Below are 21,156 nucleotides of genomic sequence, written 5' to 3'. Positions count from 1 at the left end.
CCACGTGCTTCAGCCCACACCCCCCTTGGCCCTACGTGGTTCAGTCCACACACACCCCCCGTTACCCCACGTGGTTTAGTCCGCCCACCCCCCCCCCCTCGCATCGCCCCACGTGGTTAAACCCGCTCCCCTATTGGTTCCACGTGGTTCAGTCCACCCCATGGGTCCCACATGGTTCAGGGCCCCCCATTGGCTCTGCATGGTTCAGTCCAGCCCCGCCCTGCACCCACATGGTTCTGTCTGTCCCCTCCATTGGTCCGCGTGGTTCAGTCCCGTCCCCCCCGTCGGCCCCGCGTGGTTCAGCCCCTTGGCTCCGCCCAGTGCCACCCAAAGCACCGCCCCTTTGCGGACGCCCCGCCCCGCCACCGCCTCCAGCCACGCCCCCGCCGGTGACGCTCCCCGGGCGCTGGCGCGTCATCAACGCGCGCCTGGGGCGGAAGGAGGAAGCGGCGCCGCTCGCCGGCGTGGCGTCATCAGCAGGGGCCCGGCGGGCCGGGGCAGCGCTGTGGGGCAGCGCTGTGGGGCAGCGCTGTGGGGCAGCGCCGTGGGGCGCCCACCCCCCCCCTTCCCCCGCGCCCCATGGGCCGCCGCCGCCGCCTCCTCTGCGACGCCTTCGAGGCCAAGCGGCGCCGCCTGGAGCCGCCGCCGGGGCAGCCCCGGCCCGACGGAACCGGGGCGGGGGCGGGGGGGGTCCCCCCGCTCCCCGCCGGCAGCCCCGGCGCCGTGGAAGCGGCGTTGCGGGACGTGGCCGCCCTCTTCCCGCGGGGGCTCTTCGGGGACGCGCTGCCGCCCCTGGTCCTGCGCCACCAGCTCTACAGCCTGGTCAGCGACCGCACCGCCGTGGACCGGCACCTGGTCAGCGCCCACCCCCTCACCCCCCCCGGGGCCGCCCGGTGGCCGGGGTCCCCCTGACACCCCCGCCCCCCAGAACCGCCTGAGGGACGAGGGCCGCATCCGGCTGCTCCACCTGGGGCTGGGCGCCGACACGCTGGGGGTCGTCTTCATGGAGCCCTACAAGGAGAAGGTCTGGGGGCGGTTGGGGGGCTGGGGGGGTGGGGTCCCCGCTGACCCCCACCCTGTGCCCCCCAAGGTGCTGGCGGCGGTGGCGGGGACCCCCCGAGCGGGGCTGGTGCGGCGGTTCCTGGACTCGGCCGTGGCCGCCTGCCCCGACCTGGGCTACGAGCAGGGCCGCGTGCGGGCGCTGGGCTTCGAGGACGGCGATGTCACGTACGGGGGGACAGCGGGGGGGGCCCGGGGAGGTGGGGACCCCCCCCCGGTGATTCGGGGGCCCCCAGGCTGGGGCTGGGGCGGCTGCAGACCCCTCTGGAGCGGGTTTGGGCCCCCCCGGGGGGTTGGGGTCCCCCCAGAGTGGGGGTGGGGCAGGGGTGGGACCCCCGCTGTGGGTCCTGCCCCCCTCACCCCATGTCGCCCTCCCCCGTGTCCCCCCCAGGCAGCTGGTGGCCGCGGGGGTGCTGACCGTGCGCGACGCCGGGAGCTGGTGGCTGGCGGTGCCGGGGGTCGGGCGCTTCGTCCGGGCCTTGGTCCGCGGTGCGTGGGGACCCCTGACCCTCCCTGACCCCCCGCCCCTCCCCCGAACCCCCCAGGATCCCCCCACCCCCTCAGGACCCCCCGAGCCCCCAGATCCGTGGGTCCCCCTGCTCCCTCCCCTCTTTGGGCTCCCCTGTCCTTTGGCCCCCCGGGTCCCCTGCGGGGTCCCCCAATCCCCGTCTCCTACCCAGGGGACCCCCTCGGTGACCCCTGACCTCTGACCCCGCAGGGCGCCAGGCGCTGCTGGGCGTGGTCCGCCGGTCGCGGCACCGGGAGGTGCCCCTGGGGGAGCTGCGGCAGCGAAGGGCCCCCCCGGGCGCCCGCCTGGGGGTCGGGTACCTCCTGCACGACCTGCTGGGGGCCCAGCTGCTGCGCAGGTACCCCCTGACCCCCGTGACCCCTGACCCCCGGGTGACCCCCTGCGTGAACCCCAGAGAGTGTGTGACCCCTGGGTGACCCTTGGCTGCCCGCCCCGGGTGGCTCTGGGTGACCCTTGACCCTTGAGTAACCCCAGGGTGAATCCTGAGTGCCCCCCAGCTGACCTCTGACCTCTGCGTGACCCTTGGGTGCCCCCTCGGGTGACTCGGGGTGACCTCTGACCCTTGCATGACCCCAGGGTGAATCCCGAGTGACCCCCAGGTGATCTCTGACCTGTGCATGACCTTTGGGTGCCCCCCCTCGGGTAACTCTGGGTGACCCTTGACCCGTGTATACCCCCCGTGTGTGACCCCTGCATGCCCCCCAGGTGACCCCTGACCCCTGTGCGACCCCTGACCCCGGGCCAGGCGCTGACCCCTCCCCTCCCCCGCAGCGTCCCCACCGCCTCGGGGCCGATGCTGCGATTGGCCGAGCCCTGACCGGATCCTTCCCAGCATGCACCGGGGCCTGCTGGACCAAAGAGGGGGTGTGGCTGCGGCTGGCCACGCCCTCTGCGAAGGGGCGGGGCGAAGGTGGGGTCCACCTTCGCCCCGCCCCCCGGGGGGGGTCCCGACGGGGAGGGGAGGGACAAAAAAAAAAAGGCAATAAAAATGTGGTTTTTTCCCCCCTAAATCAGCCCGTTCCCATCGGCGGGCCCCACCGCGGCGCTGCCGGGCCGGCGTTGCCGCTTTAAGGCCCGGCCCCGCCCCCGGCGGGCGGCGGCACGTGACGGCGGCGGCACGTGACAGTGGCGGCACGTGACGGCGGCGGCGCCTTAAAGGGGCCGCGATGGGGCCGGGCCGGCTCCTCCCGGGGCTGCTCCTCGCCATCGGCGCCGCCGCCCGCTGGGCCGCGACCCCCGAGACGGTACCGGGACCCCCTCCCCCGATGCCCCCGGTTCCTCTCCTCGCCCCCCGCGTCCCAGGGCCCCCCGTGGCCCGCGCTCCTCCACAGCCCCCGGTGCCCCCGACACCCCAGGGTCCCCAAGACCCCATGGCTCCCTGTCCCCCGTTTGCCCCCCATGTTCCTCCAGGCGCCCCCATTGCCCCCCAGCGCCCCCACGAATGGCCCCAAGGCCCCGTTGCCTCCCCAGACCCCCAATGCTCCCTGACACCCTCAAAGCCCCCCACCCCCCATTGCCCCCTCGAGCCCCCGTGCCCCCTCCATACCCCCAGGGCCCCCACTTCCCCCATCAGTTCTCACAGCGCCCCCGTCTCCCATTGGCGCTCCCCTGACCCCCATTGCCCCCCACGCCCAAGACCCCCCTTTAGACCCCCAAAGCGCCCTCAGAGCCCCCCAGCCCCCTCCCGCCACCCATTAAGGCCCCTTCGACCCCCGCCCCCGTCACCTCTGTCCCCCCAGACCTCTTAGACCCCCCAGGGTGCCCCCTGGGCCCCCAAGATCTCTGGGACCCCCCAGTGCCCCTTCAGACCCCCTTCCAATACCCCCCCCCCGCCCTCTCAGCCCCCCCTGACCCCCCCGTCCCCCCAGGTGCGCCCACGGGTGGTGCGGGAGCAGCTGCTGTGGGTGAGCGGGGAGGGGCGCGGGGGGTCCACACCTTCCGGGTGCCGCTGGTGGCCGTCACCCCCGGGGGGGCCCTGCTGGCCTGCGCCGAGGGGCGCAAGCGCTCGGCCGCCGACGTGGGGGCCAAGGTCATCGCCTGCCGCCGCTCCCCCGACGGAGGTGGGGCTGGGGGCGAGGGGGCCTGGGGGGGCAAAGGGGCTGGAGGGGGCTCTGGGGACGGGGAGAGGTCTGGGGGGGGCTGGAGGAGCGGTGGGGGTGTCAGGGGTCTTGGGGGGCCCAGAGAGGTCTGGGGGACCCTGGGGGGATCAAAGGGGTCTTGAGGGGGTCTGGGGGCATCTAAGAGGTCTGGGGGGTCCTGGGGAGGTCTGGGAGGTTTGGGGGGAGAGGGTCTTGGAGGGGTCTGAAGGGGCACCGGGGGGCCCAGGGGCTCTGGGGGGACCCTGGGGGGTCAAAGGGGTCTTGAGGGGGCTCGGGGGGTCTAAGAGGTCTGGGGGTCTGGGAGGTTTGGGGGGGAAGAGGTCTTGGAGGGGTCTGAAGGGGCACCGGGGGGCCCAGAGGTCTTGGGGGCCCAGGGGGCTCTGGGGGACCCTGGGGGGGTCAAAGGGGTCTTGAGGGGGCTCTGGTGGGGGTCTAAGAGGTCTGGGGGGTCTGGGAGGTTTGGGGGGAAGAGGTCTTGGAGGGGGTCTGAAGGGGCACCGGGGGCCCAGGGGCTCTGGGGGACCCTGGGGGGTGAGGGGGAGTCAGAGAGCTCTTGGGGGGGTGAGGGGACTGCGAGGTTTCTGAGGGAGGTTGGGGGGTCCTGGGTGGTGCCCGGGGGTCTGGGGGGGTCTGACCGTGTGTGTCCCCCCCGCAGGCGCGACGTGGGGCCCGACGCGGGTGGCGGCGGACGACGGCTCGGCGGGGGATGGGCTGAGTCTGGGGGCGCTGGCGGTGGCGGGGGAGGAGGTGCTGCTGCTCTTCGCCCGCTGCGCCCACCCCGCAGGCCTGCGGCCCCCCCAGCACCCACCTCCTGCGCAGCCGCGACGGCGGCCGCTCCTGGGGACCCCCCCAAAACCTCTCGGGGGTCGTCGGCAACGAGGTCTTCGCCCCCGGGCCCGGCTACGGCACCCAGGTACCATGGGGGGGGGACGGACCTGGGGTGCCCGGTGTCTGGGGTGGGGGCACCCAAAAGTCCAGGGGGACCCGGGGGTCTGGGGGACCCCAGCGCCCGGCGGGGGGGTCACGCGAGGGTTTGTGGGGGCTGGGTGTTCAGGTCGGGGAGGGGGCACCCAGGGGTCCCCCAGGTGTCTGGGAATGGGGGAGGGGACCCGGGGGTCCGGGGGGGACCCCAGCACCCGGCGGGGGGGGGGTGTCACGCGAGGGTTTGTGGGGGGCTGGGTGTTCAGGTCAGGGAGGGGGCACCCAGGGGTCCCCCAGGTGTCTGGGAATGGGGGAGGGGACCCGGGGGTCCGGGGGGACCCCAGCGCCCGGCGGGGGGGGGGGGCACGCGAGGGTTTGTGGGGAGCTGGGTGTTCAGGTCGGGGAGGGGGCACCCAGGCATCCGAGGGGAGCCGGGTGTCTGGGAATGGGGGGGGACGACCCGGGGGTCCCCGGTGCCTGGGTGGGGGTCCCAGGCGTGTCCCCCCCCAGAAGCAGCGGGCGCCGGGGCAGGGGCGGTTGGTGTTCTGCGGCCACGGGACGCTGGAGCGGGACGGGGTCTCGCTGCTGCTGAGCGACGACGGGGGCCGGCGCTGGCGGCGGGGGGGGGCCCTGCCCGCCATCCCCTTCGGGGCCCCCCGCCACCCCCGCGACTTCACCCCCGACGAGTGCCAGGTGGGGGGGCCCCGGGGGCTGCGGGTGGAGCGGGGACCCCGGCGTTTTGGGAGGGGGGCGGGGGAGCCTCCCTGGGGACCCGGGTGTCCGGGAAGCCCCCAGACCCCCAAAGAGGGGACCCAGGCATCTGGGGATGGGGGACCCTCGTATTTGGGGGGGGGGAAGGGATCCTGGTGGTTGGGGGGGTGTGCGGGGCAGCGGGGGTCTCCTGGGGACCCCGGTGTCGGGGCGAGGGGGACCCGGGTGTCCGGGGGGACCCCCATATCTGGGGGGTGGAGCAGGTACCCCGGCACTGGGATGGGGGGTGTCCGGGGCAGCGGGGGTCTCCCGGGGCCCCCGGCATCTGGGTGGGGGGACCCGGGTGGCCGGGGACCCCGGTGTCGGGGCGAGGGGGGACCCAGGCATCCAGGGACGGGGGGGACCCCCATATCTGGGGGGCGGAGCAGGGACCCCGGCGCTGGGGGGGGGGTATCCGGGGCAGCGGGGGTCTCCCCGGGGCCCCCGTGGCGAGGGGGGACCCAGGCTCCCGGCCCCCGCAGCCCTACGAGCTGCCCGACGGCTCCATCGCCGTCAACATCCGGAACCAGAACGCGTACCGGTGCCGGTGCCGGATGGTGGCGCGGAGCTGGGACGGGGGCGAGACCCTTCCCCCCGCCGCCGTCACCTTCGACCCCGCCCTGGTCGACCCCGTGGTGGCCGCTGGCGTCCTCGTCACCGGCGGCCTCGTCTTCTTCAGCAACCCCGCCCACGAGAGCCAGCGTGAGCGGGGGGACACGGGGGGGACCCCGGTGCCCGGTGGGGGGTCCCGAGGTCGGGGGGGGGGGGGAAGAGGGGCTGGGGGGGGGGAGGGGGCGTGGCCTGGGGCTAGAGGGTGTGGCCTGTGGCGGTGGGTGGGGCTGGCAGCGCGGGCGCGGCCTGAGGGCAGCAGGGGTGAGTTGCCGGCAAGGGTGGGTGGGTGTGGTTTGGGGTGGGCGTGGCCAGACAGACCCCGCCCCCTTTTCCCAGGGGTGAACCTGACCCTGCGCTGGAGCTTCACCAACGGCACCACGTGGTGGGGGCGGGGCCTGCAGGTGTGGGCGGGGCCCAGCGGGTACTCCTCGATGGCGGCCCCGCCCCCCAGCGCCCAGGGCGACGCCCCCTTGCTCTACCTCATCTACGAGAAGGGGCGGAGCCTCTCCACCGAGACCGTCTCATTGGCCACCATCAGCATCGCTGGCGATCTCTGACCCCGCCCCTCGCCGCGCCCTTGGCCACACCCCCCGGCCACGCCTCCCCACGGTGGGGGAGGCTCAATAAAGGGGTTCGCTCAGCTCGGCTGCGCCTCATCACTTGGGGGGCCCGGACCCCTCGGTTCCCCCGACCCTCTGGGTCCCCCCCGGACCCCCGGGTCCGTCCCCCGTGTCCGTGTGTGCCCCGTGTCGTCGTGTGTCCGTCCGTGTCCGTGTCCGTCCGTGTGTCGTGTGTCACCCCCGGTCACACGCCGGGGTCCGCCGGCCGAGGGGGGCGTGGCCAGGCGGCGGCGGGACCCGTCGCCATAGCGACGCGCTGGGGGCGGGCCCGCGGGTTTGGGGCGGGGCTTCCCCGCCGGCACCGTTGCCTTGGCAACGGCGGCTCCCTCCCTCCCCCGCGGGCCCCGGCGCGGGGGTGGGGGGGAGCTGCCCGCGGCGGTGCCTGCTCGGAGGTCGCTCCCCGCGGGGGGGCCCGGGCGGGATCAGGCGATCACGGCGGGCAGCCCCGCGGTGGTGGTGGGGAAGGGGGGGGGCCTGAGCGGAGCGGCGCGCGGGGCAGGGCCGGAAGTGACGCCCGCGCAGCCCCGCCCACTCCCTCCCGCGGCGGTCGCAGCGCTCGGCGGTAAGTGATGGCGGCGCGGCCCGGCCCGGCCCCGCCATCGGCCGCGCATCGCCGCCCCCGCCGCCCATCGGGGCCCGGCGCCCGCCGATACCCCGCGGCCGGGCCCCCCCGCGCCCGCCGCCGCCCCCCGCGCCCGCCGCCGCCGCTCGGGGGCGGGGGGCTCCCCCGGCCCGCCGCCATTGTGGGCGCCAAGATGGCGGCGGGGCCCGGGGGAGGCCGGGGAGGGGACCGGGGCGCCGGGGGCGGCGGGGGCGGGGGGGAAACAACGGGGCCGGAGCCCCCGGGGACGCAGCGGGGCGGGTCCGAGCGGCCGGTTGCTTGGCGGGAAGGAAGGGGATTGGCCGGGGCCGGCGGGGGAGGGGCCGGAGCCCCGGGTCCCGGGGGGGATGGGTGCCCGGTTCTTGGGGTCCCCTGTGGGGCGATGGGGGTCTGGGTGCCAGGGGTCCGTTATGGGGGGATGGGTGCCCGGTTCCTGGGGTCCCCTGTGGGGCGATGGGCGCCCGGACACGGGGTTCCCTATGGGGCGATGGGTGCCCGGTTCCTGGGGTCCCCTATGGGTGATGGGCGCGCGGTTCTGGGTCACTTACACGGTGATGGGTGCCCGGTTTGTGGTATCTGTTACGGGGGTCTGGGTGCCAGGGTCCCCTGTGGGGCGACGGGGGCCCGGTTCCTGGGGTCCCCTGTGGGGCAATGGGTGCCCAGACGCGGGGTCCCCTATGGGGCGATGGGTGCCCGGCTCTTGGGGTCCCCTGTGGGGCGATGGGTGCCCGGTTCCTGGGGTCCCCTGTGGGGCGATGGGTGCCCGGACGCGGGGTCCCCTATGGGGCGATGGGTGCCCGGACACGCGGTTCCCTATGGGGTGATGGGTGCCTGGGTGCCAGGGTCTCCTGTGGGGCGATGGGTGCTCGGTTTGTGGGGTGCTCTACGGGGTGAGGGGCGCCTGGTGTCTGGGCTCTGTTATGGGGTGATGGGCGCCCAGTTTGAGGGGCCCCTATGGGTGATGGGTGCCAGAACACAGGAGTTCTCTGTGGGGTGAGGGGTGCCTGGGTGCCAGGGTCCCCTGTGGGGTGATGGGTGCGCGGTTCCTGGGGTCCCTTACGGAAGGACGGGTGCCCCTGTTCTGGGTTACCTCACGGGGTAGCGGGTGCCCGGTTTGTGGTGGTCCCCGTGGGGCGGTGGGTGCCAGGACACGGGGTTCCCTATGGGGTGATGGGTGTCTGGGTGCCAGGGTCCCCTGTGGGGTGATGGGGGCCCGGTTTTTGGGGTGCTCTATGGCGTGACGGGGGCCTGGACACAGGGATTGCCTGTGGGGGGATGGGTGCCCTCTTCTGGGCGTCCCTTATGGGGTGAGGGGTGCCCAGTTTGTGGGGTTCCCTATGGGGTGATGGGTCCCCGGATGCCAGGGTCTCCTGTGGGGCGATGGGTGCTCGGTTCCCGGGGTCCTTTAAAGGATGATGGGTGCCCAGACGTGAGCATCCCCAGGGGGTGAGGGGTGCCCCGTTCCGGGGGTCCCTTGTGGGGGGATGGGTGCCCAGTTTGAGGGGCCCCCTGTGGGTGAGGGGTGCCCAGCTCGTGGCGTCCTTTCTGGGGTGAGGGGTGCCCCGTTCCAGGCGTCCCTTATGGGGTGAGGGGTGCCCAGTTTCTGGGGTGCCCTGTGGGGCGATGGGTGCCCGGACGCGGGGGTCTCCTGCGGGGTGACGGATGCCCAGTTTGTGGGGTCCCTTACGGAGCGATGGGCGCCCCGTTTGGGGGGCGCTTTGCGGGGCGATGGGTGCCCGTCCGCCCGGGTCCCTCGTGGGCGCTGGGTGCCCCCGCTGACCCCCCGTCCCCGTCCCCGCAGGCCCGTCAAGATGGCGGAGAACGACGTGGACAACGAGCTGCTGGACTATGAGGACGACGAGGTGGAGAACGCGGCGGGGGGCGACGGGGCCGAGGCGCCGCCCAAGAAGGACGTGAAGGGCTCCTACGTCTCCATCCACAGCTCCGGCTTCCGCGATTTCCTCCTCAAGCCCGAGCTGCTCCGCGCCATCGTCGACTGCGGCTTCGAGCACCCCTCCGAAGGTGCCCCGGGGGGCGGTCGGCCGTTTCGGGGGGGCTCGGCCCCCTCGCGGCGGCGCTGACCCCCCCGCTTCGCCCCGCAGTGCAGCACGAGTGCATCCCGCAGGCCATCCTGGGCATGGACGTGCTGTGCCAGGCCAAGTCCGGCATGGGCAAGACGGCCGTCTTCGTGCTGGCCACCCTGCAGCAGCTGGAGCCCGTCACGGGGCAGGTGAGGGGGGCAGCCCCCCCCCCGGGGGGGTGGGGGGAGGGCGTTGGGGGGCTCCCACGGCGCTGAGCCCCTTCCGTGGGCGTCCCCGTAGGTGTCGGTGCTGGTGATGTGTCACACGCGGGAGCTGGCCTTCCAGATCAGCAAGGAGTACGAGCGGTTCTCCAAGTACATGCCTAGCGTGAAGGTGAGGGGCTCTGGGGGGCCGGGGGGTTCAGGGTGCGGGAAATGGGGTGGGGGAGCTGGAGGTGGGGGATGCGGGGGCTTGGGGGGGCCCCAGGAGGTTTTGGGGCTGGAGGGGGGGGCTCGGCCTTGGCGGAGGAACCTTAAGTCACCCCCAAATGGCCTGGGCGACCCCGAAATCCTTGCGGGGGGTGGGGCTGGGGGTAAAGGGGGCAGCTGGGATTGGGGGGGATCAGAGCGCAAAGGGGGTTCAGAGGGGGGAAATGGGGTAGGAAAGAGGGTTTTGGGGTCACGGGGAGACAGGGAGCACCCCAGGGGGTTCTGGGGCGTCAGTCTCGGTGGAGGGGCTTTAACGCACCCCCAACGGCTTGGGGGACCCCAAAATCTTGGCGGGGGGGTGGTAAAGGGGGTGGTCGAGGTTGGGGAGGGCTGGGGGGGTCAGGGCACAAAGGGGGTGGGGGAGGCGGGTTTGGGGACACGGGGGCTCCCCAGGAGGTTTTTGGCGGTGTCGGTGTTAGCGGGTGGACCCCAAATTGCCCAGGGAACCCCGAAACCCTGCCAAAGAGAGGGTGCGGTGACAAAAAGGGGGTGGCGGAGGTTGGGGTGCCCGGGGCGGGGGGGTGTGTGGGAATTTGGGGTGGCGGGTCTGTGGGAGTTTGGGGGTGCCGGGGGGCGGGTGTGCGGGGCTGGGGGTGGCTGAGCGGCCCCCCCCTCCCCCCCCCAGGTGGCGGTGTTTTTCGGGGGGCTGTCGATCAAGAAGGACGAGGAGGTGCTGAAGAAGAATTGCCCCCACATCGTGGTGGGGACCCCGGGCCGCATCCTGGCCCTGGCCCGCAACAAGAGCCTCAACCTGAAGCACATCAAGCACTTCATCCTGGACGAGTGCGACAAGATGCTCGAGCAGCTCGGTGGGTTTGGGGGCCGGGGGTCTGGGGGGCCGGGGATCCGGGAGGAGGTCGGGGGCTCTCGGGGGGGCCCCGGTATTTTAGAAAGGGGATTCGGGGCGCGAGGAGGGGATCCGGGCGCGCAGAGGGAGGTCTGGGGGACCCGAGCGCCGGGAGCCCCGCTGCGTGGGAGGGGGACCCCAGAATTTGGGAAGGGGGGCGGGGTGTCCGGGCCTCCGGCGCGGCCCCGTAGGGCACCCAGGCGTGGGGGGGCACCCGGGGTCCAGGAGGAGACCGGGGGACCCTAGCGTCCGCGAGGGGTCCCCGCGATTCGAGAAGGGGGACGCGGGCGTTCGGGAGGAGTTTTGGGGGACCCCGAGCATCCGGGCGCAGCCCCTCGGCGGCCGCGACCCCGTGTCCCCCACCCCCTGACCCCTCCCCGCCCCCAGACATGCGTCGGGACGTCCAGGAGATTTTCCGCATGACCCCGCACGAAAAGCAGGTCATGATGTTCAGCGCCACGCTCAGCAAGGAAATCCGCCCCGTCTGCCGCAAATTCATGCAAGACGTAATTACCCCTTCTACCTTCTTTGCCCCCGGCGCCCGCCCCGGCGCGGGGGGCTGCCCCCGGCCCCCGCCCCCCCTGCGGAAGATCTCTCGGGTCTCCCCCCTCCAGCCGCCCCCCTTCTTCTTCCTCCTCCTCCTCCTCCTCCTCCTCCTCCTCTTCCTCGCTCCGTCCCGCCCGCCCCCCAAAAACCGCCCGGCGGACGGCGAAGAGCCCCCCCACACGCACTCGAGCGAGTAAGTGCCTGCGGCTCTCGGCCCCCCCGGCCCCCCCCGGCGCTCCGGCAGACGGCGGCGAGGAGACGGCGGGACCCGGACGGCCTCGGCACGGCGCGGCGCGGCCTCGGCGCGGCTCGGCCCGGCCCGGACTCCTCCAGGCGCCCGGACCCGCTTATCCTTTTCCTGGAGCCGGCGGAGAGCAGGATTCGGGGGGGGGGGGGGAAGGGGCGGGGGCACCCCCGGGGCCGCGCTGGGGTGCAGGGGGGCCCGCGGGGCCCTGTCGGGGGCCCTGGAGCCGTGTTGGGGGGCAGGGAGCTGTAGGGTGCTATAGGGCCTGTGTGGGGCCCTGTCGGGGTTCCTGGAGCCGTGTTGGGGGGAAGGGAGCTGTAGGGTGCTATAGGGCAGAGAGCTGTAGGGTGCTATAGGGCCTGTGTGGGGTCCTGTTGGGGTTCCTGGAGCCATGCTGGGGGGAAGGGCGCTATAGGGTAGGAAGCTATAGGGTGCTATAGGGTCCATGTGGGGCCCTGTTGGGGTTCCTGGAGCTGTGTTGGGGGGCAGGGAGCTATAGGGTGCTATAGCTTAGGAAGCTTTAGGGTGCTATAGGGCCTGTGTGGGGCCCTGTCGGAGGCCCTGGAGCCGTGTTGGAGGGCAGGGAGCCATAGGATGCTACAGGGCACGTGTGGGGCCCTGTTATGGTCCTAGAGTTGTGTTGGGGTGTAGGGAGCTATAGGATGCTATAGGGCCGGGCGCTAAAGGGTGCTATAGGGCACATGTGGGGCCCTGTCGGGGTCCCTGGAGCCATGTTGGGGGGCAGGGAGCTATAGGGTGCTATAGGGCCTGTGTGGGGCCCTGTCGGGGGCCCTGGAGCTGTGTTGGGGTGCAGGGAGCTATAGGGTGCTATAGGGCACATGTGGGGCCCTGTCAGGGTCCCTGGGGTCATGTTGGGGTGCAGGGAACTACAGGGTGCTATAGGGTAGGAAGCTATAGGGTGCTATAGGGCCTGTGTGGGGCCCTGTTGGGGTCCCTGGAGCCGTGTTGGGGGGCAGGCAGCCATAGGATGCTATAGGGCCAGGCGCTAAAGGGTGCTATAGGGCACATGTGGGGCCCTGTCGGGGTCCCTGGAGCCATGTTGGGGGGCAGGGAGCTATAGGGTGCTATAGGGCCTGTGTGGGGCCCTGTCGGGGGCCCTGGAGCTGTGTTGGGGGGCAGGCAGCCATAGGATGCTATAGGGCCGGGCGCTAAAGGGTGCTATAGGGCACGTGTGGGGCCCTGTCAGGGTCCCTGGGGTCATGTTGGGGTGCAGGGAACTACAGGGTGCTATAGGGTAGGAAGCTATAGGGTGCTATAGGGCCTGTGTGGGGCCCTGTTGGGGTCCCTGGAGCCGTGTTGGGGGGCAGGCAGCCATAGGATGCTATAGGGCCGGGCGCTAAAGGGTGCTATAGGGCACGTGTGGGGCCCTGTTGGGGTCCCTGGGGCTGTGTTGGGGGGCATGGGAGCTATAGGGCACTATAGAGCATGTGTGGGGCCCTGTTGGGGTCCCCGGGGTCATATTGGCATTCAGGAAGCTATAGGGTGCTATAGGGCATGTGTGGGGCCCTGTTGGGGTCCCTGGGGCCATACTGGGGTTCAGGAAGCTATAGGGTGCTATAGGGCGTGTGTGGGGCTGTGTTAGGGTATAGGGAACCCGTGGGTGCTGTTGGGGTGCAGGGGGCCCTTGGGGCTGTATCGGGGTGCAGGCAGCGATGGGGGTCCATAGGGCAGCTGTGGGGCCCATAGGGTACCTATGGGATCCATAGGGAAGCTGTGGGGCTGTAGTGGGGTCCCTGGGACCTTACTGGGGTCCACAGGGCCATACTGGGGGCAGGGAGCCGGTGGGGCCGTATTGGGGTGCAGGGAGCCATATTGGGGTCTCCAGGGCCCATATTGGGGTGCAGGGAGCCATGGGGGTCCCATGGGGCTGTATTGGGGTCCCAGGGGCCATACTGGGGTACAGGGAACTGTAGGGGTCCTATGGGGCTGTATTGGGGTCCCAGGGCCTATATTGGGGTGCAGGGAGCCATAGGGGTCCTGTGGGGCCGTATTGGGGTCCCTGAGAGTTGTATAGGGGTGCAGGGAGCCATGGGGCCGCATTGGGGTGCAGGGAGCCATAGGGGACCCATGGGCCCGTATTGGGGTCCCAGGGGCCATTTTGGGGTGCAGGGAGCCATCGGGGTCCTGTGGGGCCGTATTGGGGTCTCCAGGGGCTGTATTGGGGTGCAGGGAGCCATAGGGGTCCTATGGGGCCGTATTGGGGTCCCAGGGCCCATATTGGGGTGCAGGGAGCCATATTGGGGTCTCTGGTAGCCATATTGGGATGCAGGGAGCCATAGGGGTCCCGTGGGGCCGTGTTGGGGTCCCAGGGCCCATTTTGGGGTGCATGGAGCCGTAGGGGTCCCGTGGGGCCGTACTGGGGTCCCAGGGCCCATTTTGGGGTGCAGGGAGCCATATTGGGGTCTCTGGTAGCCATATTGTGATGCAGGGAGCCATAGGGGTCCCGTGGGGCCGTATTGGGGTCCCAGGGCCCATTTTGGGGTGCAGGGAGCCATGGGGCCGCATTGGGGTGCAGGGAGCCATAGGGGTCCCGTGGGGCTGTATTGGGGTCCCAGGGCCCATATTGGGGTTCAGGGAGCCATATTGGGTTCTCTGGTAGCCATATTGAGGTGCAGGGAGCTATAGGGGTCCTGTGGGGTGCAGGGAGCCATAGGGGACCCATGGGGCCATATTGGGGTCCCAGGGGCCATTTTGGGGTGCAGGGAGCCATATTGGGGTCTCTGGTAGCCATATTGAGGTGCAGGGAGCCATAGGGGTCCCATGGGGCCATATTGGGGTCCCAGGGCCCATTTTGGGGTGCAGGGAGCCATAGGGGTCCCGTGGGGCCGTATTGAGGTCCCAGGGCCCATTTTGGGGTGCAGGGAGCCATGGGGCCGCATTGGGGTGCAGGGAGCCATAGGGGTCCCGTGGGGCTGTATTGGGGTCCCAGGGCCCATATTGGGATGCAGGGAGCCATATTGGGGTCTCTGGTAGCCATATTGGGATGCAGGGAGCCATAGGGGTCCCGTGGGGCCGTATTGGGGTCCCAGGGCCCATTTTGGGGTGCAGGGAGCCATAGGGGTCCCGTGGGGCCGTATTGGGGTCCCAGGGCCCATATTGGGGTGCAGGGAGCCATGGGGCCGCATTGGGGTGCAGGGAGCCATAGGGGTCCCGTGGGGCCGTACTGGGGTCCCAGGGCCCATATTGGGATGCAGGGAGCCATATTGGGGTCTCTGGTAGCCATATTGGGATGCAGGGAGCCATAGGGGTCCCGTGGGGCCGTATTGGGGTCCCAGGGCCCATTTTGGGGTGCAGGGAGCCATAGGGGTCCCGTGGGGCCGTATTGAGGTCCCAGGGCCCATTTTGGGGTGCAGGGAGCCATGGGGCCGCATTGGGGTGCAGGGAGCCATAGGGGTCCCGTGGGGCTGTATTGGGGTCCCAGGGCCCATATTGGGATGCAGGGAGCCATATTGGGGTCTCTGGTAGCCATATTGGGATGCAGGGAGCCATAGGGGTCCCGTGGGGCCGTATTGGGGTCCCAGGGCCCATTTTGGGGTGCAGGGAGCCATAGGGGTCCCGTGGGGCCGTATTGAGGTCCCAGGGCCCATTTTGGGGTGCAGGGAGCCATGGGGCCGCATTGGGGTGCAGGGAGCCATAGGGGTCCCGTGGGGCTGTATTGGGGTCCCAGGGCCCATATTGGGATGCAGGGAGCCATATTGGGGTCTCTGGTAGCCATATTGGGGTGCAGGGAGCCATAGGGGTCCCGTGGGGCCGTGTTGGGGTCCCAGGGCCCATTTTGGGGTGCAGGGAGCCATAGGGGTCCCGTGGGGCCGTATTGAGGTCCCAGGGCCCATTTTGGGGTGCAGGGAGCCATGGGGCCGCATTGGGGTGCAGGGAGCCATAGGGGTCCCGTGGGGCTGTATTGGGGTCCCAGGGCCCATATTGGGATGCAGGGAGCCATATTGGGGTCTCTGGTAGCCATATTGGGATGCAGGGAGCCATAGGGGTCCCGTGGGGCCGTATTGGGGTCCCAGGGCCCATTTTGGGGTGCAGGGAGCCATAGGGACGCTGTGGGGCCGCACTGGGGTCCCTGGGAGCTCTTTTGGGGTCCCAGGAGCCGTCCTGGGGCCGTACTGGGGTGCAGGGAGCCATAGGGGTCCCGTGGGGCCGTGTTGGGGTGCAGGGGGGCGCCGGGGGGCCCGGGCGGGGGCTGAGCGCTGTCCCCCCCCCAGCCCATGGAGATCTTCGTGGACGACGAGACGAAGCTGACGCTGCACGGGCTGCAGCAGTACTACGTCAAGCTGAAGGACAACGAGAAGAACCGCAAGCTCTTCGACCTGCTCGACGTCCTCGAGTTCAACCAGGTGGGGGGACCCCCGAATCGGGGGGGGCGCCCCCAAGCCTGGGGGGTCCCGGGAGCTGGGGGTGAGGGCGGAGGAGGGGGTTGGGGGAGGCCGGGAGGGGATCTTGGTGTCCGCGGAGGGTTTGGGGTGCGAGGGCAGGTCCGGGAGAGGTTTTGGGGGGTCCCTGGGGTTGCACCCCACTATTTTGGGGGTCCCTGGAGTTGTACCCCAATATTCTGTGGGGGACCCCCAAGCCTGGGGGGTCCCGGGAGCTGGGGGTGAGGGTGGAGGAGGGGGTTGGGGGAGGCCGGGAGGGGATCTTGGTGTCCGGGGAGGTTTTGGGGTGCGAGGGCAGGTCCAGGAGAGGTTTTGGGGGTTCTAGGGTTGTACCCCAATATTTTGGGGGACCCGGGTGTCCAGGAGGGGTCTTGGGGGACCCCAAAGTCTGGGGGTCCCAGGAGCTCGGGGCAGATGCAGGGGAGCGGTCAAGGAGGGGACCCTGCTGTCTGTGGGGTGCTGGGGGGTCCAGGAGGGGACCCCAATGTCTAGGGGGCTCTGGGGGAACCCGAGGACCCCAGTATCTGGGGGGCTCTTGGGGGGACCCCAGTACCTGAGGGGGCTCTGGGGGGAGCTGGGGACCCCAGTATCTGGGGGGACCCCAGTATCTGAGGGGCTCTGGGGAGGACCCGAGGACCCCAGTATCTGGGGGGCTCTTGGGGGGACCCCAGTACCTGAGGGGGCTCTGGGGGGGAGCTGGGGACCCCAGTATCTGGGGACACCCCAGTATCTGAGGGGCTCTGGGGAGGACCCGAGGACCCCAGTATCTGGGGGGCTCTTGGGGGGACCCCAATACCTGAGGGGGCTCTGGGAGGGACCCGGGCATCCAGGAGGAGTCTTGGGGGGCACCGGGGTGGGACCCCGATGTCTGGGGGGGGACGCAGCAGAGAGCGTGGGGGACCCCGGTGTCTGGGGGCGGGGGGTCTGCAGGGCAGGACCCTGCCCTGGGGTGCCCCCCCGACCCCCCAAACTCGCGCCCGTCCCCCCCGAGGTGGTGATCTTCGTCAAGTCGGTGCAGCGCTGCATCGCCCTGGCCCAGCTCCTGGTGGAGCAGAACTTCCCGGCCATCGCCATCCACCGCGGCATGCCCCAGGAGGAGCGGTACGGCCTGGGGGGGCGGGGGACCCCCGGCGCCCGCTGACCCCCAGTCCCCCCCCCAATCCCGTCCCGTCCCCCCCCAGGCTCTCGCGGTACCAGCAGTTTAAGGATTTCCAGCGCCGCATCCTGGTGGCCACCAACCTGTTTGGCCGCGGGATGGACATCGAGAGGGTCAACATCGCCTTCAACTACGACATGCCCGAGGACTCCGACACCTACCTGCACCGGGTGGGGGGCTGCCTGCGGCGGGGGGGCTGCCTGCGGCGGGGGCCCCCCTGCGATGGGGAGGGCCCCCTGTGATGGGGAGGGGCCCCCTGCGATGGGAGGGGCGTAGGGCGAGGGAGGGGCGTAGGGCGAGGGGAGGGGGTTGTTGGGGGGTGATGTGGGGCTGGCGGGGCGATGTGGGGGTCTTTGGGGGGGGGGCTGTGTGGGGCACAGAGGGGGTGGCTGGATGCTGGGGGCTTTTTGGGGGTCTGGGGGGGGGTGAGGATGTGGGGTATGGGGGGCTTGATCCTGGGGGGTCGGGGGTGGGGTTAATGAGGATGGGGGGTCGGTGGGGCACGGGGGACCAGGGTCATGGGAGGGTAATGAGGATGGGGGTGCTGGGGGTTGTAATAAGGGGGGCTCTGGGGGTGCTGTGGGGCACGGGGGTCTGGGTCATGTGGGGGTGCTGGGGGTGTAATAAGGGGGGCTCTGGGGGTGTTGTGGGGCACGGGGGGGGGGGCTCTGGGTGCTCGGGGGCCCTTCGGGGCTCTCTGCCCCCCGGGGGGGTTCTGGGGGGGGGGTCCCCGCACCCTGACCCCCCCGCTCCCCCCCCAGGTGGCGCGGGCGGGGCGCTTCGGCACCAAGGGCCTGGCCATCACCTTCGTGTCGGACGAGAACGACGCCAAGATCCTCAACGACGTCCAGGACCGCTTCGAGGTCAACATCAGCGAGCTGCCCGACGAGATCGACATCTCCTCCTACAGTGAGGGCGCGGGGGGTGGGGGTCCGGGGACTCGGGGGGGTTCTGGGGGTGGGGGTCCCGGGGCGCGGGGTCCTGGAGGACTCGGGGGGACTTCCGGGGGTGGGGGTCCTGGGGCGCGGGGTCCTGGAGGACTCGGGGGGGACACTTCTGGGGGGTGGGGTCCCGGGGGGTCTTCTGGGGGAGTGGGGGTGCGGGGGGGCTTCTGGGGCGTGGGGGTGCGGGGGGCTTCTGGGGAGTGGGGGTCCCAGGGGGTGCGGGGTCCTGGGGGACTCGGGGGGGTTCTGGGGGAGTGGGGGTGCGGGGGGGCTTCTGGGGAGTGGGGGTCCCAGGGGTGCGGGGTCCTGGGGGACTCGGGGGGGGACACTTCTGGGGGTGGGGGTCCCCAGGGGCGGGTTCTGGGGGAGTGGGGGTGCGGGGGGGCTTCTGGGGTGTGGGGGTCCCAGGGGGTGCGGGGGGGGCTTCTGGGGAGTGGGGGGCCCCAGGGGGGCTTCTGGGGAGTGGGGGTCCCAGGGGGTGCGGGGTCCTGGGGGACTCGGGGTGGGGGGCTTCTGGGGGGTGGGGGTCCCGGGGGACTTGGGGGGTTCTGGGGGTGCGGAGGGCAGCTGCCCCAGGCATGATCCCCTCTCCTAGAGGGAGGGGGGCCTTGGGGGTCCTGAGGGGCTCCAGGAGGGGTCTGGGGGGCTCAAGGAGGATCGGGGGGGGGGCATTTGGGGGTCCCGGGGGTCTGAGGTCGGGGGCTGGGGCGAGCGGCAGCGAGCCGCCCCAGGCGCGATCCATCTCTCCCAGAGGGAGGGGGGGCTGGGGACGAGGGGGGGCTTGGGGGAGCCCGTGGCCCCCGCCCCCCCCCCTCCCCCGCAGTCGAGCAGACCCGATAAGGCCCCGCCAGGCCCTGCCGCCGGCCCCGCCCCGGCCCCGCCCCCGGCCCGGCTGCGGGGAGGGGCCGCCCCGGGGTTTTATAGAAAACGCCTGAAACGAGGAAAAACACAAAAACCCAGGAAAACGTCCCGCCGCGCCGCCACGCGGGGGGCGGGGCCCGGGGACCCCCTGCCCCCCGGGGACCCCGACCCCCGGGCCCTCCCCGCCCCCTTGCTGTACAATTTTTGGTTTTTTCGTAATAAAGTTGCCTGACCCGGCCGTGACGTCAGGGCTGCCGCGGCGGGGGGGGCGGGGCCGGGCGGGGGGGCGGGGCTTACCGCTTGAGGGGCGGGGTTGACTGTGGGGCTGCGGGGGTGGAGTCGGCGGGGAGGGCGCGCTGAGGGCGCGGGCGGGGCTTGAGAGGGAGGGGGCGGGGTTTGGGTGGAAGGGGCGGGGCCACGCTTTCCCGCCGTCGCGAGGCGCCGCCATCTCGCGTTGGGGCGGCGGCAGGGGCGTCGGCGCCATCTTGGAAGCGGGTGGGCGGGGCCTCGGGTGGGCGGGGCCTGGCCGCGTCTATAAAGGGGCCGCGGGGGCCTCCTGCGCTCTCTTCGCGGCGGCCTCGGAGGTGAGCGGGGGGGTCCCAGACCCCTGGGTCCCTTGGCGGGGGTGGGGGGAATGGGGGTCCCCAGACACCGAAGTCCTACCCGGGGGCTGTCGCAGTGATGACGCCAAAGACTAGAGTCTCCGACCCCCTGAGGACGCCATAGGCCTGAGCGACACCGTGTGTGTCCCCCCACCCGGCCGCCTGGGTCCCCGCTGTGCTCACGCCCCTCCCCCCTCCCCCCTCCCCCGTGTGTTGCAGGTGGTGGCGACCGCCGGGACCGGCATTTCCCTGGGTAAGGCCCCGCGTCTCCCCGGGACCCCCGTGTCCCCCCACGCGTGACCCGTCCCCTGGGTCGCGGCGGCGATGAGGAACCGGCTCGAAGAGCGTCTGACCCGCAGTGAGGACCCCTCGCAGCGCCCTGAGCCGCCGCGACCACCCCCGGGGACCCCCGAGACTCACCTTTCCGGACCCCAAATACCCCAAGACCCCCGTGCCCTGGTCCTGGGGACCCCCAATCCTCCCAGAGCCCCGCGGACCCCCAGACCCCCTGTCCTGGCCCTGGGGACCCCCGCAGTCCCCTGAGCCCCCCTCCCCTGTCTCCCGGACCCCCAAGACCGCCCCCCCCGTAGCGTCCGTGGGGGACCCTGAACCCCGCCCCCCCGACGCCGTTTCTCTCTTCCAGCTCCAGACGAGGCCTCGGGACCGACGCCGGCGCCGCCGGAGGGGGGCGGGGCGGGGGCGCGTTTGGGTGCAATAAAGGCAATTTTGGGTCTGGATGGGGCCTCTGCGCTTTCTTGGGCCGGCAGGGGGCGCTCGCTGCTGGCGGGGAGGGCGTCGCTCCGCCGTCACGTGACGCGCCTTTCCCGCCTCAACTCGCCGCCATTTTGGGGGGGGGCAGCGCCGCGGCCGCCATCTTGGGTGAGGGGCTGCGGGAGGGGGGGTGGGGGTGGGTGTCTCCTCAAATCGGGGGTGGGGGTTGGGGTGGGCCCCTCCCCCCCCGGGAGGCATCCCGGTGTGCGGGCTCTCCCCTCCCCCCCCTGTAAGCGGCCCCTCCTCCCGGGAAGGCCCCGGCCCCTCCCCCTCCCCGGCGGACCCAGGCGGCCGGGGCTCCCCTCAGGAGAGGCCCAGGCGTTGGGGCCCCCCCGGAGGCCGCACCCGGCACCCGCGGCCGCGTTCGGGTCACCCAGGGCCCCCCCCGAGGTGAGATCCGTGGTGGGAGGGGTGTCAGGGAGGTTTGGGGGGCCGCTGGGGTCTCTACGGGGAGGAGGAGGCCTCGGTGTGCCCGGTATGTGGGGCTGGGGGGGTCAGTGTCACCCTTTGGCCCCTCTGTGGGTCCCTGGGGGGGCGGTGTGAGCCCCTGCCCCATATATGATGTTTGGGGGTCCCTGTGCCCCCAGCCCCATATGTGATGTTTGGGGGCCCTGTGCCCTGCCCCATATGTGATGTTTGGGGGGGGTCCCTGTGCCCCCCAGCCCCATATGTGATGTTTGGGGGGCGTCCCTGTGCCCCCCGGCCCCATCCACAGCTCCCGGGGGGCGGGGGTGTCACTGTCACTCCCTGCCCCATACGTGATTCTGGGGGGGGCCCTGTGCCCCCTGCCCCATCCGGGTGCCCTGGGGATGGGGAGGGTCAGTATCACCCCGTCCGTCCCCGGTCGTCCCCCTCACTGCACCCCCTCTCTTGCAGCCCCCCCCCCCCGATGTGGCGCTGGGTGCGGGCCCCACCCTGGGGTCGGGGTCCCCCCCCCGAGCTGGGGGGGGCTCCGGACCCCTGGAGATCTGCCTGGCGCTGGCGCGACACCTCTTCGACCTCTGCGCCGTGGGGTGCCTGGGGCGGCGCGGGCGGCGCTGGGGGCTCTGGGGGTGCGGGGGCCCTGGGGGCGCTGGGGCTGGGGG

At 72.0% G+C, this 21,156-nt stretch overlaps 4 protein-coding genes across 11 annotated transcripts in view; all 4 read left to right on the top strand.

Moving 5' to 3' along the window:
• Positions 1-21,156, top strand: part of LOC140644806 (uncharacterized) — a 297,384-nt gene that overhangs the window by 122,446 nt on the left and 153,782 nt on the right. The window lies entirely within an intron of this gene.
• WHR1 (winged helix repair factor 1) lies at positions 489-3,596 on the top strand. Of its 8 annotated transcripts, none has more exons than XR_012039843.1 (7): positions 489-855; positions 929-1,024; positions 1,091-1,227; positions 1,451-1,548; positions 2,360-2,498; positions 2,603-2,832; positions 3,457-3,596. XR_012039843.1 is itself a non-coding variant. In XM_072848035.1 (6 exons), exons 1-6 carry the CDS (start codon positions 580-582, stop codon positions 2,403-2,405), a joined length of 801 nt encoding a protein of 266 aa, XP_072704136.1. In that variant the 5' UTR covers positions 491-579; the 3' UTR covers positions 2,406-2,556. The 8 variants fall into 8 exon arrangements, 2 of the variants coding, with proteins under 2 accessions (XP_072704137.1, XP_072704136.1); XR_012039841.1 differs by lacking the exon at positions 1,091-1,227 and adding an exon at positions 1,778-1,925 and having other exon boundaries at positions 490-855; XR_012039842.1 differs by lacking the exon at positions 2,360-2,498 and adding an exon at positions 1,778-1,925 and having other exon boundaries at positions 490-855.
• On the top strand, positions 2,755-6,610 carry NEU1 (neuraminidase 1). Its single transcript, XM_072847815.1, is given in 7 exon segments — positions 2,755-2,832; positions 3,237-3,648; positions 4,343-4,473; positions 4,475-4,600; positions 5,119-5,301; positions 5,841-6,060; positions 6,307-6,610. Coding segments are annotated over 7 exon segments (1,371 nt in total). The 3' UTR covers positions 6,528-6,610.
• DDX39B (DExD-box helicase 39B) lies at positions 7,001-18,850 on the top strand. Its single transcript, XM_072847998.1, has 11 exons — positions 7,001-7,152; positions 8,993-9,213; positions 9,294-9,421; positions 9,513-9,605; positions 10,326-10,509; positions 10,935-11,053; positions 15,570-15,701; positions 16,729-16,838; positions 16,919-17,063; positions 17,655-17,802; positions 18,661-18,850. Exons 2-11 carry the CDS (start codon positions 9,003-9,005, stop codon positions 18,675-18,677), a joined length of 1,287 nt encoding a protein of 428 aa, XP_072704099.1. The 5' UTR covers positions 7,001-7,152; positions 8,993-9,002; the 3' UTR covers positions 18,678-18,850.

This window comes from Ciconia boyciana, chromosome 29 (genome assembly GCF_034638445.1).
Source record: "Ciconia boyciana chromosome 29, ASM3463844v1, whole genome shotgun sequence".
Taxonomy (NCBI): Eukaryota; Metazoa; Chordata; class Aves; order Ciconiiformes; family Ciconiidae; genus Ciconia; species Ciconia boyciana.
Note: the sequence above shows the minus strand (reverse complement) of the source record. Positions and strands in the feature narration are given on the sequence as shown.

Excerpts from the sequence above, each read along its gene's own strand:
- WHR1 (XM_072848035.1), top strand. The coding sequence starts at position 580 with ATGGGCCGCCGCCGCCGCCTCCTCTGCGACGCCTTCGAGGCCAAGCGG. Across the intron at positions 856-928 it reads CCGCCGTGGACCGGCACCTG|AACCGCCTGAGGGACGAGGG; the intron begins GTCAGCGCCCAC and ends CCCGCCCCCCAG. Across the intron at positions 1,025-1,090 it reads TGGAGCCCTACAAGGAGAAG|GTGCTGGCGGCGGTGGCGGG; the intron begins GTCTGGGGGCGG and ends GTGCCCCCCAAG.
- DDX39B (XM_072847998.1), top strand. The coding sequence starts at position 9,003 with ATGGCGGAGAACGACGTGGACAACGAGCTGCTGGACTATGAGGACGAC. Across the intron at positions 11,054-15,569 it reads GCCGCAAATTCATGCAAGAC|CCCATGGAGATCTTCGTGGA; the intron begins GTAATTACCCCT and ends TCCCCCCCCCAG. Across the intron at positions 16,839-16,918 it reads GGCATGCCCCAGGAGGAGCG|GCTCTCGCGGTACCAGCAGT; the intron begins GTACGGCCTGGG and ends GTCCCCCCCCAG.